The 18854-nt window shown below is 43.1% G+C and overlaps 1 protein-coding gene across 7 annotated transcripts in view; it reads left to right on the forward strand.

The window, feature by feature from the left end:
• Nucleotides 1-18854, forward strand: part of Pcnx1 (pecanex 1) — a 147052-nt gene that overhangs the window by 45739 nt on the left and 82459 nt on the right. For 6 of the 7 annotated variants that reach the window (XM_015991913.3, XM_006973077.4, XM_015991914.3 and 3 more), the window contains exons 4-6: nt 3313-3358; nt 4502-4591; nt 10312-12018. In XM_015991913.3, coding sequence (XP_015847399.1) covers nt 3313-3358; nt 4502-4591; nt 10312-12018 — 1843 coding nt within the window. The remainder of the gene's footprint in view (nt 1-3312; nt 3359-4501; nt 4592-10311; nt 12019-18854) is intronic. The other variant, XM_076550982.1, reaches the window with a different exon arrangement.

Genomic DNA, 18854 nt, shown 5'->3' on the forward strand with positions numbered 1-18854 from the left:
CTTTTGGGTACCTGCCCTGGTGTCCGTTCTGTCGGTCTGTCTCTGCTTGTTTCTGGAGAATAATTAAAGTGTGTGTGCATCTAAACACACACCGTAGACAATTGTGGTTCCTTAAATAGTAATTCTTACATTAAAACGGGAAAGTATTTTAAGTTTTTTTTTTTTTTTTTTTTTTACTCCTTGGTATTTTGTACTGTTTATAATATGCAATGTTTTTGACATAACTATTCTTACCTTTTGGGGACGCTAAAGTGGAGAAGTTGATTAGGCCATTTGTAGATCCGTGGTCGCTACCAACATATGCAGGTATACATTTTCTTGTTTGTGATGTAGCTTTCTTACATGCTGTCGAGATTGGTCATGTGACTGTGTTCTGTACCCAGTGGTGACCATGTCCAGGTGGAGCTATCATGGCTTCCCTTTGGCTCTTTGTAACTGCCCCTTCCCATCCTGGCTCTCCTCTGCCTTAATCACTATCCCTCACTCCCCCTGGCCTGCGCCTCCCCCTTCTTTCAAATAGTTCGGTGTTTGTAAATGCTCAAGGTAAATATTTGGTCTCAGATGGTGACTTGGTCACTGTCAAAGAGATCGTGACTGGAGTAACCATTGTTATGTGATATGTTACTAAGGAATTAAGCACAAAATCCATTCACAAACTTATAATTGCCATCAAAATTGCCCAAAAAAGGACTGACTTCAGAGAAGAATCATTCCAGCTAGAGAGCAAGGCAAGGCTCCATGTAGGATGTGGCCTTGCCTGACATCTGCAACCCTTGCTGGGTCTTTGCTCTAGTGCTTATCATAGGGAAGAAACACAGGCCTGTTTATATAAACCATTTAAGTGAAAAAACGTCACTTCTAGGTGTAGGAGATACCACCACTTTTCTTACTTGTTTCTTTTCCTGTTTACAAAATACCAAATGAGGGCTAAAGAAGAAAACTGGAGTCATGATGTCACACATGATAAAACTGTAGACACAGTGGAGTCATAGTGTGGGTCCCCTGTGGGTGTGCCGCAGATGTCAGCGTCAGGAGCTTCTGCAGTTAAGAGTCTGATTCTGAGGAGGGGCGTGGGAGAGAAAAGCATTAAGAATCAATATCCATGTTATCTCCTAAGACCTCTGCTATCAGTGGACAGTAGATTCCTCACCTGAGAGGCATTGGGAGAAGTGGGGATTGGTGTTTGCCGGTCTGGAGGAGGCTGTGGTGCTGGCTGGCATGGTCTCAGTTCTGGAGGCTTATGCTAAGAGCCCTGGGCTGAGGGAGGCAGCTGCCGCTCTGATCTGTCATTGGAAGCAGCGGGGGCAGGGGCAGGGGCAGGGGCAGGGGCAGGGGCAGGGGCAGAGGCAGGGGCGTCTCCAAGCACAGACACCATCTCTGTCTGGACCTTCCTGAGGCTTTCCCCTTATAGCAGTCATCAGAACTAGGTCCTGTAGCCCCTCTCTAGGTGAGACTGGGGTCCACTTCTCATAGATCCAAAGACATGGTGCAACATCTGGATAAAGTGGGCAGCTTAGCAAGAGGGGAAACGGAAACATTGGAGATTGTGAGCAGACAGCTAACACTCAGTTCACACAGTTTATTTTGTAAGTTTAAGTTCCCAGAGGGTATGCATTAAATGGTGTTTGTATTTACTTGTTTAAAAATTCAACTAGGAAGTTACTATGTGTTCATCTTTCTAGTAGACAAATAATATTTTTCCTTATAACTTGCCTAAACTAAACTGTTGAGCAGTCATTTTAAGAATGGAACTTTGTTTTACAGCAAAAAAACTAGGGCTTACTTATTATTAGTTTTTAATTTTGGAAATAGGTTCTCACTATATAGCCAGGTTGGCTTCAACTTGAAATCTTTCCCCCTCCGCCTCCCATGTGCTAGAATTATGGGCTGGTAACACCAACCCTTATGACTGTTTCCTTTCAGGGGCAGTACAGTGCCTTATGGTGTATTTAAAGCAGATGTTAAGAGATCATGAGAGGATCAAGTTTAACAAACAGCCCCAAAATATTACAAAACTTACTGTGCGTGGTGTGTGTGTGTGTGTGTGTGTGTGTGTGTGTGTCTGTCTGTCTGTCTGTCCCCGTCCATGCAAGTGGCTCGCCAATGAATTCAGGCCAATGAATTCCTTTCTCCACCCACCTAGAGATGGGCTTGCAGAGTCTACCACTGTTGACTGGGATGCTGGGGATCCAGAGTCTGGTCCTCCAGCCTGCACAGTACTTTACCGACAGTGTTCTCTTTAGCCCTGCAAAGCTTGCTTTTTATTGGTAGCATTGAGTTTATTAGTTTATCACCTGTGTTTGTATGCGTATTTCTTGTCTGCCTCTTCACTGACCAGTTACTTACACATCGGAGCACACCTCCAGTGTCTAGCTCCCTGAGTCTTTACTGTCGAGATAGCAATCAGTGGCCTTCCAGGTTAACTCAGCCCCTCCTGCTCAGCCAGAGGGTGTCACCTCTACTCTAAGCTGCTTTCTAGTATACTGCTGCTACAGTGACTCAATAGAATAAGCAAGGGATTGGGTGATCTAAGTTTTATTTACAGTACTGAATGTGCAAAACTGTTTTGACTTCTTGAAAATGTATTTACTGGGAGAGTCGTGAAGCCTGTTGGTTTAGTTAACAAAATTATGCTGTATTTTATTTTCTTACTATGTTTGTGGAATTTATGATATTTGTTTATATGGTTTTTATGGTTTTGTAAATGTGTGTAACATTTAGGGAAGTGTTAGGCCATCTTGAATATAAACATTAAAGACTCATCAGCTACATTTTAGTTTTCTAATTACAGTTTGTGATAAGAATTCATTTTTTTGGTGATGACTAGATTTTTATTATTTTTAAATGTTCCAACCAGCTATAAAAAGTACTTCATGTCTTAGAACTAAGAATAGTAGGAATTTTATGTTGCTGTGCATATTAGTATATTTTGTCCCCTCAAACTTTGTTGTTCTATGCCCTAAGAAGTCTTGTTTATTTCCCACAGACTCACTGTGTGTCTTTGCTTTGGTTTATAACACAAACATGCCATGGTGTAATGTAAAAAATGATAAGAACTACATGGTGCAGTTTCCTTGAGCTGGCAGATGCTTGGCCCCAGGGGCTCCATCAGTCCTGAGCATGCAGAGGGCTGGCTCATCAGCATGTACGGCAGCAAACAGCTGTGTGCTCTGATGGAATGCGCCCAACAGGTGTCTTTAAATATTGAACAAAGTGACTGATAGAATGCCAGAGAAGGTAATTTTGATGGTCGTGATGCTGTGGATTGGTTGTGTGCTAATCAGTTTCATTTCCTTCTTGTCTTACTTTCAGATTGGATCTGGGTCCTCTCGACTTGGAACAGCAGCAACGATTAAAGGTAGATACAGTCTACCTGAGCATTGACTGACTATTCTTTATTCTCCCATTATATTCTAATGTAATGAGAGAACTTCTTAAACACTTCTAGAAATAACATGATCTCTTAAATTGCCTGATTTAAGTTCTGTTATCCTTTTATCATCTAAATATCACAAAAATATTTGAACATTTGTATTGTTTGTACATTTTCATCTGTAAGACACCTTTTTGGCATAACGGGGCAATGGGTGCAACTTGTGAAAAGTTAATTACTGTGAAGTTTTTAAATGTGAGCATCATTGAAATGTTAAAGAGAAAACGTTCTCTCCGTGTGTATCTACCTAAAGTAAGCGCACAGTTTGCTCCACGGCATTGTGCTCCCTAACCTTTCTGGGGAGGGATCGCCTTCATTTCAGCCTGGTTGTAAGACAGTTGGCATTTCTATTTAGAATGTTTTTGTTTTGTTTTTTGTTTTTTCAAGACAAGGTTTCTCTGTGTAGCCCTGGCTTTCCTGGAACTTGCTCTTTACACCAGGCTGGCCTCAGACTCACAGAGATCCATCTGCCTCTGCCTCCCTCCCAAGTGTTGGGATTAGAGGCGGCGTGCATCACCACTGCCTGGCTGGAATCTGTTTTTGAAGAAACTAACACAGTCTCCCTTATCATTTGTATTTTGTGGTAATAGTTAGGTCTGTTCTCCTGTGGCCCATGGTACTTAGGGTCGGGTGCATTCACCACATAGTAACCCCTTGTATTCTGTGGTAATGTTACTTAGTGTCAGGTGCATTCACCACATAGTAACCCCTTGTATTCTGTGGTAATGTTACTTAGTGTCGGGTGCATTCACCACATAGTAACCCCTTGTATTCTGTGGTAATGTTACTTAGTGTCAGGCGCATTCACCACATAGTAACCCCTTGTATTCTGTGGTAATGTTACTTAGTGTCGGGTGCATTCACCACATAGTAACCCCTTGTATTCTGTGGTAATAGTTAGATCTGTTCTCCTGTGGTCCATGGTACTTAGTGTTGGCTACATTTACCACATAGTAACCCTGGTGTGCAGGAGCTGCTCTAGTTGGTGGGTCTCCCCCTCTCTGTGTCCCTTCTCTGCCATGTCTTTACTTAGTGTCACGTCCTCATGTGTTTCTCTTAACTTTGTAGGAGACACAGACACTGCTAAGACTTCTGATGACATAAGTTTAAGTCTGGGCCAGAGCTCTAGTCTTTGTAAGGAAGGAAGTGAAGAACAAGGTAAGAGTGTGCTTTATGGTGGCGTCATACCTTGTAATGTGTGCTGAATTTCAGGAATACCTTACTACGCACTTTTTTTTTATTTTTTATTTTTTTAATGTATGAGTGCTCTGTGTACATGTATGCCTGCAGGCCAGAAGAGGGCACCAGATCTCATTACAGATGGTTGTGAGCTACCATGTGGTTGCTGAGAATTGAACTTGGGACCTCTGGAAGAGCAGCCAGTGCTCTTAACCTCTGAGCCATCTCTTCAGCCCCCACCCCCCCACATTTTAACAGAAGTGTTTGTTTATTCATTTTTTACAGTCTGTTACTCTGAAGCCCTGGCTGACCTGGAACTCACTGTGTAGCCCAGGCTGGCCTTAAACTCTTAGGTGATCCTCCTGCCTCTGCTTCCTGAGTGCTGGGATTACAGGCATCAGCCACCATGCCTGACTCTAATAAGGTTACTTTTAGGAAACAATAAAATAAAATAATTTACTAGCATTTTAAGTACTTTTACCATACTGAGTTAAGTAAGACTCAGCAGGAAAGAAATTGTATGAACATGTGCCCCAGTGTGTGAGATGGAAGATGCGAATCTGCTGTTCTGTTATTTGACCATTAACTTTCACCCAGTTCCATTTCTTTTTCTCCTCCTCCACCTCCTCCTCTTCCTCCTCTTTTTTTTTTTTTTTTGTTTTGTTTTTTGTTTTTTGTTTTTTGTTTTTTTGTTTTTGAGACAGACTCTCAATATGTAGCATTGACTGGCCTGGAACTCCCTATGTAGACCAGGGTGGCCTCAAGCTCAAAGAGACCCACCTACCTCTACCCCCTGAGTGCTGGGATTACAAGCATGCCTTTCTCCTACCCTACCTCCATCAAACTTCATTTCTCACAGTTGTAATCTGTTGCTGGTGCTTGGAAGTTTATCACTGTATCTCTCCCCTTTGGAATTGCAATACTTTGTCATTGTTAATTTGTTTTTGAGGATCCCCACACCCCAAGGCCTCTAAACATACTGCATGGTGTAAATTTTTCTTTCTTTTAAGTGAAAGGTGAATCAATTACTTTGCATATTGCAGTATCTGTTTCTATAATGTGTACCACTGTAATGTCTTGACAACCCGGTCATAGTCTTAGATGGCTGAGCCTGTCTGTATTTAGGAGTTATATATCTCATTATCTTACCATGTAGCTAAAAAACATGAAGCAAGGGCTTTATTTTGTTTTTTAATGATAATCTGGCAGGTTGAGATTTATACATGCATAACTATCATCGTAGCCAGGTAGAGTCACATAGATAATGATGTCTGGTATTCACTTGGAGCAGACTATTGTCTAGGCTAGGGGTCCACATGCTTATTTTGCAAAGGCCTAGGTAGCTTTGCAGGTCATTTGCAGGTCAGTTGGTAACCAGCTCTGTGATTATAGAGGGGAAGGATTCCTAAACTCTTTCTGAGTAAGTAGATATGGTTGTACCACACTGATGTTTCCTATACAGACATGGCCATGCCTTGTTCCATGACCCTTGGTTTGTCTCAGCCCTGGGGTTAGTTTTCTTTATATGCATTTACTCATTTGTCACTTCAGATATTTGAATCAACACTGTTGCTGTTTTTACTTTACAGATAATATTATGACTTAAAGAGGAATTACAGGGAACTTACCCACAGTCACAGCTAAATTCACATTACTGTACTACTTTAAAGTAATTCCTTAAAAATATTTGTGTGTGTGTTTTTGTGCACATACTGATGGAGGCCAGAGGAAGGCCTTGTATCTCCCATAGCTGGAGTTAAAAGTTGATTGGGAGTCACCTGACGTAGGTGGGAGCTGACCTCAGGTCCTCTGCAAGAATAGCGAGCCCTGCTAATGGAGGAACCATCTCTCCAGTTCCTCAGATAATTTTGTTACTTGCTTTTATTATGCAACATATCACATTTTGTGTACATTTAACGGATATTTTCATGTTCTTATGTGCACAGCACTGTTTTAAATAATGGAAATAGTCAGTGGACAGACAACAGTTTGCGCCCTCTTATGGCTCCATGTTCTTAGTGTAGAGTTGTATTCCTGTGAATCAGTTATAAGAGTAAATAGATGGAGAGTGGAAATGGTGGGTAGATGCTGAAATGGAGAGGTGATTTGGAGATCATTGTAAGGGTCAGGGTAGTAAGAAGTGGCCTGGTTCATATTCTCTCTCTCTCTCTCTCTCTCTCTCTCTCTCTCTCTCTCTCTCTCTCTCTCTCTCTCTGTGTGTGTGTGTGTGTGTGTGTGTGTGTGTGTACACTAATAAGATGCTATGTTGGTGGATTTTAGTGTTATTATGTAAGATTTTATAGTACTCATGGGTGATTTTTCAGACAGTTTTGAGTTGGACAGTAGGTAAGATGGCGTGTCCCTTAACCTTCAGGGGGTGTTCTAGATTCAAAGATTGGAGAGCATGGAGGGTAGGATGGCAGTTCAGTTTTCAATTTGGGGCATATTTAGTGTGTGAGTCTCTGGGACCTCAAAATAGCCATGAGCAGGAAGAAGTCAGGTTAGATGTTTGGGTTGGACATGTAGAAGTTGTCAGTGTGTAAATACCAAAGAACCAACCAGCACATCAAATACGGAGTTCAAGCTCATGATGGCTCATACCTGTAACTTGGGAGCATGAGACAGGAGAATTGCCTTGAAATCAAGGCCAACCTGGGACAGCAGAGTGAGTTCTAAGCCAGCCTCCACTATTGAGTGAGACCTTTTCTCAAAAACACCAAAACAACAATAAAAAAGGCAAAGCAAAAACAGCACAGGAGCACACGCTGAGCTGGAGGCTTCCGAAGCTGGTAAACTAACACTAACTAATAGGGTGGTTTTGCAAGGTTAGCTGGCTTAGGGTTACATGGTCCTGGCTGTGGTTTGTCACCACCTAGTGGCAATTGTGTAAACTGCTGAAATACTGTTTAGGGCAGGCTTGGCCTCAGTGGCTTAGTTGGTCAGCATTTGGTTGATGAGCTGATACTCATTTCGTCCTAAGATTCCAGATTATTAGTAGAACCAGGAATGTAGAGTGCACCCCGATCCTTCACTTCCAAGGAGGAGTTCTTGCCAATTTCCCTGCCTCATCTCACTCATGTCTTCCTTGTTCAAGATGAAAATGATAGCTCACCTCCATCACATTCAGGCCTGATGGGTATGGAGAGAGTAGTCCCAGATGTTTCTGAATGTTTGTCCTGGTGTCAGGAAACTGGAGGAGGTCTACACAGAGGAAGTGTAGATAGGAAACTGAAAAAACCTCAGGGCTCTGACCTGAGCCAGGGCCTTTAAGACGTTCAGACTAAATAGAAACAGCTGGTGAGCCGAAGGCCTCCGAGCTGCTGGACGCCAGCATGGGGAAAGGCTTGCTCTCTGCCAGCTCTGCTGAATTGAGGGATTCGAGGGTGTGACCAGGCCATTAATCACAATGAAGGTACTGCTTACCTTGACAAGGAATGTCAATGGAGTAGCCTGAGAATCTGGAGATGTGTCTTGGTGGTAGAGTGCTCACCTGGCATGTGCATGTGTTAAGGCCATCGGTTTAGTCTCCAGCCCACAAAACAGAAAACAAAAGTCCCCAAAGAACTGTTGAAGAGAATTAGAGGAGAAAGATAACTACTCTGAGTATAACCGACTCTTGATTAAATCCTTGCAAAGGACGAGAGAACTAAGATATTAACTAGCAAGAGAAGAGAAAGGTAAGGGAGGGAGTATAGAGTTTAAGAGAAAGAATAGCATGTTTGTGTCCTTGATAGAGACGGCCCAAGAGAGAAGGCCAAGCATGGGTTTTCTTTAGAAGTGTGGTAGGTGTTAACTTCGAAAACAGTTCAGTGTGCCGAGTAAAGTACTTCGTGCTTCTGCCCCGGAGAACGGTCTCTTCACTGTTTTGGTATGTAACTTTGTGCCCTGCTTTTCATTATGATTTTCATGCCGTAAAACTCCCCGCTCTAGTGTAAGTACCTTTCGGCACGTGCACAGATTACATTCTTTTTTTTTTGGTTTTTTGAGACAGGGTTTCTCTGTGTAGCTTTGTGCCTTTTCCTGGAGCTCACTTGGTAGCCCAGGCTGGCCTCGAACTCACAGAGATCCGCCTGGCTCTGCCTCCCAAGTGCTGGGATTAAAGGCGTGCGCCACCACCGCCCGGCACACAGATTACATTCTTGTTGTCAGAACCTTTTTTTCCTCAGAGAAGGAAGCTGCAGATGCTGCCAGCCCCTTTGCCTCTCCAGCCTGACAGCCACTGGTGTGCGTTCGTCTGCATTCCCGTTCTGAATATTTCATAGAAACGAAGTTCTATGATGTGCAGCTTTTGTGTTGGCTTTTATTTACCATGTTACAGCATGTGTCAGGACTCGATTCCTTTTGTAGCTAAACACAGTAGATCACTTAAAACATGTGCCCATACATCCCAGCACTGTTTCTGGATTGTAGAACTGAAATGATAGTTTTCATGCAGTACTGCCTCTTTTCACTGTTAGTATTGATACATTCATCCCTCAACTCTTTCCAGATCCATCCCCTGCCCCCGCTACCTCATCCCAACTGAGTCCTCATTTAAATGTGTACATATTCCACACAATTTGTGCTGTGTCTGTAGTCACGGGTGTTGGTCCAGTCAATGGCGTGCCCTCTGAGGGCACCATCTAAACTGATTCTTCCTCCCCCACAGATCACCAAGTGCCACAGCTCCTCAGAAGGGAGGCTGTGAGCCTGTCAGTTTGTGACTGTCACAAGCTGTGAGACACCTTGCACCATTATGTGGTATCTTGTTTGAGCATTGACCAGCACTTTGTTATTGTTGTTGTTTGTTTCTTCTTACTCTAGGTTTTAATATTTAAATCTGTGTATTATTTGTGTGTGTGTTTGGATAGGGTAGACATGCGTGTGCTGTGGTTTGCATGTAGAGGTCAGGGGACAACCGTATGGCATTAGGCTCTTTTTCCATCTTTACATGGGCTCCTGGCATCACGCTGAAGTGGCCAGGCTTGTGCAGCAAGTACTATGCCCACTAAGTGATTTTGGAGATCCATTTTAGGTTTTTGTTTATTTGTAAAATAATACTATTTTCCAAAAGAATTAAAGTCTTTTCTAAAGTACAATAATGATAGTTATTATTAATATATATATATATGTATATATGTATATATATATATATATGTATGTATCTATTTTTTTTTCTTCTTCAGTATTTCCTGCCTGCTACTTATAAGGTTGATAACACATCTTTTAGATGAACGAACAAAGGCTCAGGGTGGTAACTCAAAGCTACCTATTTGTCAGTTAGAAATAGAGCTTGCAGTAGATTGTGGTGGCCCGCACCTGAAATTGCAGGCTCAGGATGCTGAGACAGGAAGAGCTGCGGTTCAAGGCCAGCCTGGGTTAAATAGTGAGAGCCTGCTCCAAAAGGGAGAGAGAGGGGGAGCGCATGCACACACACAGAGAGAGAGAGAGAGGACATACAGACAGACACAATGGAACTTTTTCTGAAACTGTTTGAAAAACTCAAAAGATTTGAAAGTTTAGTTCATTCCATCAGTTAGAATGGTTTCTTTGTGCAGTTTTCAAACAAACCAGCTCTTTGGATGACTGGCCACTTGTTCAGTGAGCTGCTTGAGAATTGCTTATACTTGATTTACTGTATGCTGAGTTCTTTCCTTTGTTAAACAGTAGAGGAGCTGGTCATGCATCTGTTTTAACATTTTCAAATGTGTTTGAAACAGATTTGGCAACTGATCGAAAGCTCTTCCGCTTGGTCTCCAATGACTCCTTCATCTCTATTCAGCCTTCCTTGTCCTCTTGTGGACAGGACTTACCAAGGGACTTCAGCGACAAAGTGAGCCTGCCAAGTCATAGCCAGCACCACCACGTCGAGCAGTCACTGTCCAGCGCCTGTGACACAGAAGTCGCTTCTCTTGTACCTTTACATTCACACTCTTACAGGAAAGAGCACCGGCCACGAGGGGTGCCACGGACTTCCAGCTCTGCCGTGGCTTTTCCTGATGCCTCACTGAATGACTTTCCTCTTTACCAGCAGAGACGGGGATTAGACCCAGTCAGTGAGTTAGACTCTTCTAAGCCCCATTCGGGGTCCAGAGAGTCCTTAGTGGAAAAGTCTTGTCCACCTGCAGAATTTCAGCCTGCTGGTGACTTGAGAAAAAGTAATTCTCAACCACCCACAAAGTGTGGGAAGAGCAGAGCACTGAATGCCGACAAAAGCGTGGACAGCCTGAGGAGCCTGAGTACACGGAGTAGTGGGTCCACTGAGAGCTACTGCAGTGGGACAGACAGGGACACCAACAGTACTCTGAGCAGCTACAAAAGTGAGCAGACCAGCTCCACTCACATTGAGAGCATCTTGTCTGAGCACGAGGAGTCTCCTCAAGTGGGGAAGAGGACCGCCAGGAAGAAGTGCTGTGCTGACTCGGCAGAAGAGAGGGGCCACGGTGCGGGGGACCAGAGGACTAGCAGCGACAAGGCTGCCCCAGAGGGGCGGGCATCTGGCGGGCCTCCTGAGGACCCGGATGCTCAGGCATCTGGGGAGGGACCTGACCAGGTTGCTCCTAGCAGCTCTGCCTCCGAAGATGCCAATAAAAACCCCCATGCAAATGAGTTTACCGGCCCCGGGGACAGGCCATCTGAGCCAAGTGCAGAGAGCAAAGAGGAGCAGAGTGAGAAGACCAGCATTTCCACAGACTCCAGAGTTTGTAAAGACAGTGGTGGGAAGCAGAAGGAAGGCGATGTCCGGCCCAAATCCTCCAGCGTCATCCACCGGACGGCCTCTGCCCACAAGCCAGGCAGGAGACGCACAGGAAAGAAGCGGGCCAGCAGTTTTGACTCCAGCCGCCACAGGGACTATGTCTCCTTTCGAGGAGTCTCTGGAAGCAAGCCTCACAGTGCTGTGTTTTGCCATGACGAGGACTCCAGTGATCAAAGTGACCTGAGCAGAGCACCGAGTGTGCACTCTGCTCACCAGTTCAGCAGCGACAGCTCTTCCAGTGCCACCTCTCATTCGTGCCAGTCTCCGGAGGGCAAATACGGTGCCCTCAGGACCAAGCATGGCCATAAGGACCGGGGCACAGACTCAGACCACACACACAGAACTCATCCAGGCCCTGAGGGAACCGCCAAAAAGAGGGCCACCCGCAGGACTTCCAGCACCAGCAGTGCCAAGACGCGGGCTCGGGTGCTGAGCTTGGACAGTGGCACTGTGGCCTGTTTGAATGACGCCACCAGGCTGCTGGCACCCGAGAGCATAAAGCCCTTAACCACGTCAAAGTCCGATCTCGAGGCCAAAGAGGGGGAGGTGCTGGATGAGCTCTCTTTACTGGGCCGGGCTTCCCAGCTAGAGACAGTCACTCGGTCTAGGAACAGTTTGCCAAGCCAGGCTGCATTTCCTGAAGGGCAAGAGCAAGATGCAGCCCCTGGAGGTAAGTGAGCTACAGGATCTCCCCAGGTGTCCCTGCGGATGGACACGTCGCTCAGGATAGTCTCATGGAATCTTAAGAAAGCATGATTTCCCTGTGTTAGGAAAGCAGGCTTCCTTCAGTGAGGATGTGGTGGTCTGCGACGCCCAGTTCTCTTATGGGACACATCAGTTGATTCTTGACTGCCTCTATTTTCTAAGCTAGTTTTGCCAGTAATAACCCGGCTAGTTCTCTGCTTTGTACAACAGCAACAGTTTTACAGCTAAATAGGGTGACAAGCCACTTCAGCCGTGTCTTCCACAGTGTGAAGCAGGTGCTCAACCTGTCACACAGCTTTAATCCCAGCACTCAGGAGGCAGAGCCAGGCGGATCTCTGTGAATTCGAGGCCAGCCTGGTCTACAGAGCGAGATCCAGGGCAGGCACCCAAAAACTACACAGAGAAACCCTGTCTCGAAAAACCAAAAAAAAAAAAGGAAAAAAAAGTTTGATTCTTCCAAATACTACTCTAGCTCTGGGATTGTACTTTGATACCCAACTATTTTTCTGTTTCTGTGCTTTTCTCAATTCAAACTTCAGATACTAAGGAAAAGACATTTTTCCTACAATTTCACACTGTACTTAATTAAGTTGGAGCTTATAATTTATATTAATTAGCATTTTATTTTATTATGTGATTATTTATATTTTAATTTTTGAGACAGGATCTCAGTGTATAGCCCTGGCTAGCCTGAAACTCACTATGTAGACCAGACTGGCCTCAAACAGAGTTCTGTCAGCCTCTGCCTCCTGAGTGCTGGGATTAAAGAAGTGCATCATCACATCCCGCTGTATTAGCATTTTCATTCCAGTAATAGATGCGTGGTATTCCCTATGACGGGGATGGTGTTTGGGTAAAGTAATAACTTAGTCATTTCAGGATCGGGGGGAATTGTACAAAGTTGGGTAGGTGACCTTTCTTCAGAGGTGGTGGTCCTCACTGTGTCCTCCTCCTGGAGCAGACTGTTGGCTGTGGCTGATGATGCAGTCTGTCTGGATGGAGTGAGAATGAGGCTTCCGCTGTCAGCACACATGTGTCTTGAAAGGTCGCAGTCATTTCCTGTAGTAGTGATAAGACTCTACTTAACAATGAAGGCTGATGCTCTGCTCAGACACATTTTCAAACATGTCTGCACTACCTCAGAAGAATTCCAGATTCATTTAGAGTAGTGGAAAGGTCAGATTGTGGAGGTGTTCTCGCGTGTCTTTATTTTTCTTTGTTTCTGCTTAGGTTCTAACAAAAGTTAACTTCGAATGGGAGTGTAAAGAAATTATTTTCAGTGCTAAGGAGCTCTCAAAATAATCTTCTAACCTATAAATTAGAGATGATTGTGTCTGAAGTGGTTCTTACCACTTGGTTGCTGTGTAAATGTCTTGGAGTTTTTGACGTGGGTGTTATTCTATATTTTATAACATCTGAAAAACTGTAGAGGCTTCTCAGAGAAACCTTACCGTGTGTGTCTGTTCACGGCGTCAAGGGATCCATTGGGTTTTAAAAGATAGCTTAATTCTTTAAGTTATCAAATACATTTGGAGAGTGAACATGCTGTGGTGTGTTCTATTATTGCTGAAATACACGGTTTACATTGCCAGAGTGTAAGTGTTCTAGAACATGTGTGAGATGTACTGTGGTGAGTCTGTGTCTTTGCGTATTTGCCTGTCCTTTCCTTTCCGCGGTGAGTGTGGGTTTTCCTTCTTTGTTTTGTCTTGTTTGGTGGTTTTGCAAAGTTACATGGAAAGTGTTTTTTGTTTCTTCATACAGTTCTAGGACCATTTAAGTCTTCATATTTCTAGATTCCAGATTTTTTTGTTTGTATCTTTAAAATCTCCATTAAATGTTAATAATAAAACAATGAACTAAATTTTTTGAAATGTCAACTTTAGTTGAGGAAATTCACTAGTATGTGGGAGGTTGAAGATACTTTTTGTCAAAGGAGGGTACTGCTAGGGTTTGTTTGTTGTTTTCATTGTGCTTAGAATGAAAATCGGAACAAAACAAAATGACTTAAATATGTTGGAGATTCAGGTGTAATGTTTTCATTCCACATAAATACCAGGTTTGCTGTGGTTTAGTTGACCTTCCAGAAAACTGGCAGTAGCAGGAAGGAATTGAAACATTCCCATTCAAAATCCACAGAATTCAGTGTGTGTTGATGTGTCGCCCTCTGGTGGTGTAGGAGTGATGTGTCTGAGTTGTCCGTTCTGCGTGTTGTCCGTTCTGCGTGTACACTGTACTCCTGAGACACGACAACACACGTTGCTAACTCTCTCCCTCTCCGTTTCCCTCTCTGTCTCTCTCTCCTTGCCTGGAAATAAAACCATAAGTAAATTTTAATCCCAATAGATGTGGAGGTATTGATGACTTCTTTAAACACTTAGTGGAGCGGATGGTGTTAGTAGGGTGGAGGGATAGAATTTAGGAAACGTTCTTGGAATATTAAAATAAAATTCCCTAGAATAGAGGTGATGTACCCAGGACTCACATGCCTGTTAGTATATGGGCTCCACCGTACTTGTTACCCTCAGAGACCTATTTATCTTCTTCAGGCCTCCGCACTGTCATCTGAGGATGAGATACCTGTTCCATAGTGAAAGATGAAGGGCGGTCATACATAAGATGCTTAGGAAGTGCCTAGCGTGTGGTAAATGTTTAATAGTACTGCTGTTATTGGAAAGCAGGCCAGTTTGCTATGCTACAGAAATGGGTCCTGTCCTGTTTAACTCTGCTGGTTCAGTGATTTATAGGTAAATACAAGGAAGTAATTACATAGTGAAATAAATTAGAGATGTTTTATTTCCTATAAGATACAATATTATGCTTATGTTTTCTATATCAGTTGTCAGGTTATAAAGAATAGCTGAAGTAGAGGGGTTTGAATGTGTTTTATGATTTATGCCGTATTCTACATTTCTGGTTGTTTTTTGTTGTTGTTGTTGTTGTTGTTTTTCAACACAAGGTTTCTCTATGTAGCCCTGGCTGTCCTAGAACTTGCTCTGTAGACCAGGCTGGCCTCAAACTCACAGAGATCCCCCTGCCTCTGCCTCCTGAGTGAGTACTGAGATTAAAGGTGTATGCTACCCCCCACCCCCCACCCCACCCCCCCGGTGATTTATTTACTTTATTATTTTATGTGTCTGAGTGGTTTACTGTGTATGTGCACCATGTGGTACAGTGCCCACAGAGGTCAGAAGAGGACCCTGGATCCTTGGAACTGGAGTGACAGATTGCGAGCCATCCTGTGAGAATGGGAATTGAACCTGGTTCTCTGGGAGAGCAGCCAGTGCTCTTAGCTGCTGAGCCCTCTTTCTGAATTCCTTAACTTGTATCTCTCTGAGAATGTATTTTAAAGTAAGTTTTTAGTGTCATGTATTCTGTGTGTATGAATGATTTGTTTACACAAATGCATGGGTAGCAGGTGTATGCCTGTTGTCTTCAGAGGTCAGAAGAAGACCCTAGATCCCCTGGAACTTGAGTTATTAATGGTTGTGAGCCACTGTGTAGGTACTAGGCATTGAACTGGGGTCTAAAGCACTGAGCCACCTCTCCAGCCCTGAGAAAACTGTTTTAAAGACATCGTCTGCGTCACTGTTCTGTAGGCTACGTCCCTTGCCCCTGAAGTCAGTGTTAATGTATACAATTCTCAAATACAGTTCTGTGCCAGATTTGCCAGGGAGGAACAAACAGTTCTTTCTCTAACAGCAGCAGAATTCTAAATGAGTAAGCCAGTGATTCCATCCTTCTCCCACCCCTGATTACTGATTGAATATGCTAGCCAAGCCATTCAATCTGCCTCAGTTTCCCCAACCCTAAAAGAGGAATTTTAACTATCTAGGCCTGTTCTGGTTCACTGTAGATGCCAATGGGCGTAGGAGGTGAAAGTGCTCTGTTAATTCTAGATTCGTTGTGTAAACCAAAGCACTGGTACTACATTTTTAGGGGGTAGCTTTTGCCTTCTCTCTCGCTCTAGAATCTTCTATTTAATATATACAGCTTTGGATACTTTTCTTGTTGTCATTCATAAAGCCAGCTGGTAATGTTTTAGTACATTCATATAAACATAAATTGCTGTACCAAACAGTTCCATATCAAATGTGTAGATTTTCTGTAACTGAGATAAATTAGAAATAACCCTAAGGTTTGATTTTACATTTCTTTGTAATGGTCAGGAATAGACCAGCCCATGGATCTCCAAATGTCCAGGATATTGGTCTGTTTTCCATGAATTGCATTTAAGCATAAACTTGATCGAGAGACTGCATCATTATAAAGGAAATAAAGCCCCGGCACTCTTGAGGTGCAGACAGGAGAAATAGGAGTTTGAGGTCAGCCTGGGCTACCTGAGATGTGTCTGAGAGAGAGAGAGAGAGAGAGAGAGAGAGAGAGAGAGAGAGAGAGAGAGAGAGAGAGAGACAGACAGACAGACAGACAGACAGACAGACAGACAGACAGAGACAGAGAGAACATTAGAACACAAAACTGAGAAATAAAAGCTGAATTGTCTGTGTCTTCTGATGACATTTTACTACAAATAAGGAAATCATTAGGAAGTCAAGACTTGTGATAAAAGCATATTTAACTTAAAACTATATGCTTAATTTTTGTATTTCTTTGATTCATAATTTTTGAATCACTGGAATGCTTCTGAGTTTTCCTTCTTACCTATGTATGCATGCAAATTAGTTCTGCCCAGAGTGTTTCGTTTCTCATTATTTACATTGGATAGACTTAAGATTCAAACAGTTAACTTGTTTATTTGCTAGAAGATACTGAGTTTTATGCAAGGCTAAAGTTTGAACCTTAAGAGATTTTGTAGCATTTCCCCCCTCCCTTCTGATGTCCTAATTTAAAAAAAAAGAGGAGGAGGAAGAAGAGATTTTCTTTCCGAGGCCTGGGATTTGATTCCTCAGAGGACTCCTCCAGTTATTTTTAGAATGTTCTTTCTCTTGTAATCTTAAATGATTCAAAAAGGCTGGGAGATGGCTTATTAGGTAAAGGGCTATCTGTGCAAACACAAGAACCTAAGTCAGGTCGTGAGTGCCCATGTAAAAGCTGAGGAATGCTGTGGTGTGCATATGTACCCTAGTACATACGTGCACCGGATGTGGAGACAGGTGAGTCTGGGGGGTTTCTGGCCAGCTAGTCTAGCCAAGTCGGTGAGCTCCAGGTTAAGTAAGAGATCTTGTCTCAAAAAGCAAGGTGGAGGAAGATACCGAGCATTGGACTCTTATTTTGTGGACATCTTGCCTCTAGGCCTGCATGCTTGGGCAGTGCACCCACCCATAGTTACACACACACACACACACACACACACACACACACACACACACACACACACACAGGCATACACACCATGCGTGTTCACGCACATGCACACAGTTTCCTACAGTTGTCTCTAATTTTCCTTAAGTATGGGTACATCCTATGTAACTGTGTTAGAAGAATCTACTTAAGCTTTAAAGGTACCCTTTTCTCCTTTTGGCTCCTGTACAATTACCATCTAGGACTTAGTTTCAAATATAGATATTCTGTATAAGAAGCACATTCCTCAGAGGGCTTCCTTAGTCTTATATGACTATAAATTAAAGCATGTCGTTTTTGAATGTGTGATCCTGGCTATTGTTAAAGCAGTCATCGTAAACATTCTGAAAATTCCTATAACAATAGGCATTTGTGAAACCCATTACTGAGGATAATAATATGTTGTAAGCATAACTCAGATGTATCATTCAGTGGATGTCCTAGTCTTTCATCTTGGTATGTTTTCAAGGAGGGCCTGGAGAGATGGCTCAGAGGGGTTATGACACATAATACTCTGAGGACCAGAGTTAGTCTCTCAGCACCCATGTACTGGCTCCAGGGGATCTGACACGATCTTCTGGCCTCTATGCACGTCTACACTCGTGTGTACATTCCAACACAAACATATGCATATACAAATAATTAGAAGACTATTAAGGAAATAAGTAATCTATATAACTATTTTGTAGATTAAAATATGAGTGTGTAAAATTATTTAAAAATTTTTTTTTTTTTTAGGAAGAAGCCAAAGGGTTTTTTTGTTGTTATTTTATGTGTATGAGTGTTTTGCTTGCATATGTGTGCTGATATGTGCCTGGTGTCTGCAGAGGCCAAAAGAGGGCATCAGATTTCCTGGAACTGGAGCTGGAGACATGGTTGTGAGTCACTGTGTGGGTTCTGGGAATAAAACCCAGGTCCTCTAGAAGAGTAGCCATTGTTCTTAACTCCTGGACCATCTTTCCAACCCAACCAACAAATTTTTTGACTAAAAATGGACACTGGTAGATTTTTTGTTGTTGTTGTTTAGACTTTTTTGTTTGTTTCTTGTCCTTCTTAGAGACTTAGCTTTTCTGTAAGAGTAATACCTCTCAAGAGTCTTCAGTGGAGCCGGTTGTGGTGGCGCACGCCGGTAGGATTTGCTGAAGGAGGCGGAGGCAGGAGGATCACGAGTTTGAGTCCAGCCTGGGCTACACATTAAGAAAAAAAAAAAGAGTCTTCAGTGGAAACTGATTAATCAAGAAAACCATTTCTCTTTTCCTTACTTACTTTTGTAGTCAGTGATCATATGCTGCTTTCCAAGAGTTAGCTCATAAATTATGTCTGGGTTTGATTTTCTGTTTATTTGCAGCAGAACAGAGAATGTTTGAAGATCCCATAATGAAGTTGATTCAACCAGTAAAATTGATTATAATAGTTTGTTGTAAGTAATGGTTTGTAATAAATGGGATAGAGTTTATTTCAACTGTAGAAGAGAATTTTCAGTAAAGAGTTGACAAGGTAGCT

This window comes from Peromyscus maniculatus, chromosome 14 (genome assembly GCF_049852395.1).
Source record: "Peromyscus maniculatus bairdii isolate BWxNUB_F1_BW_parent chromosome 14, HU_Pman_BW_mat_3.1, whole genome shotgun sequence".
In the NCBI taxonomy this organism is placed as follows: Eukaryota; Metazoa; Chordata; class Mammalia; order Rodentia; family Cricetidae; genus Peromyscus; species Peromyscus maniculatus.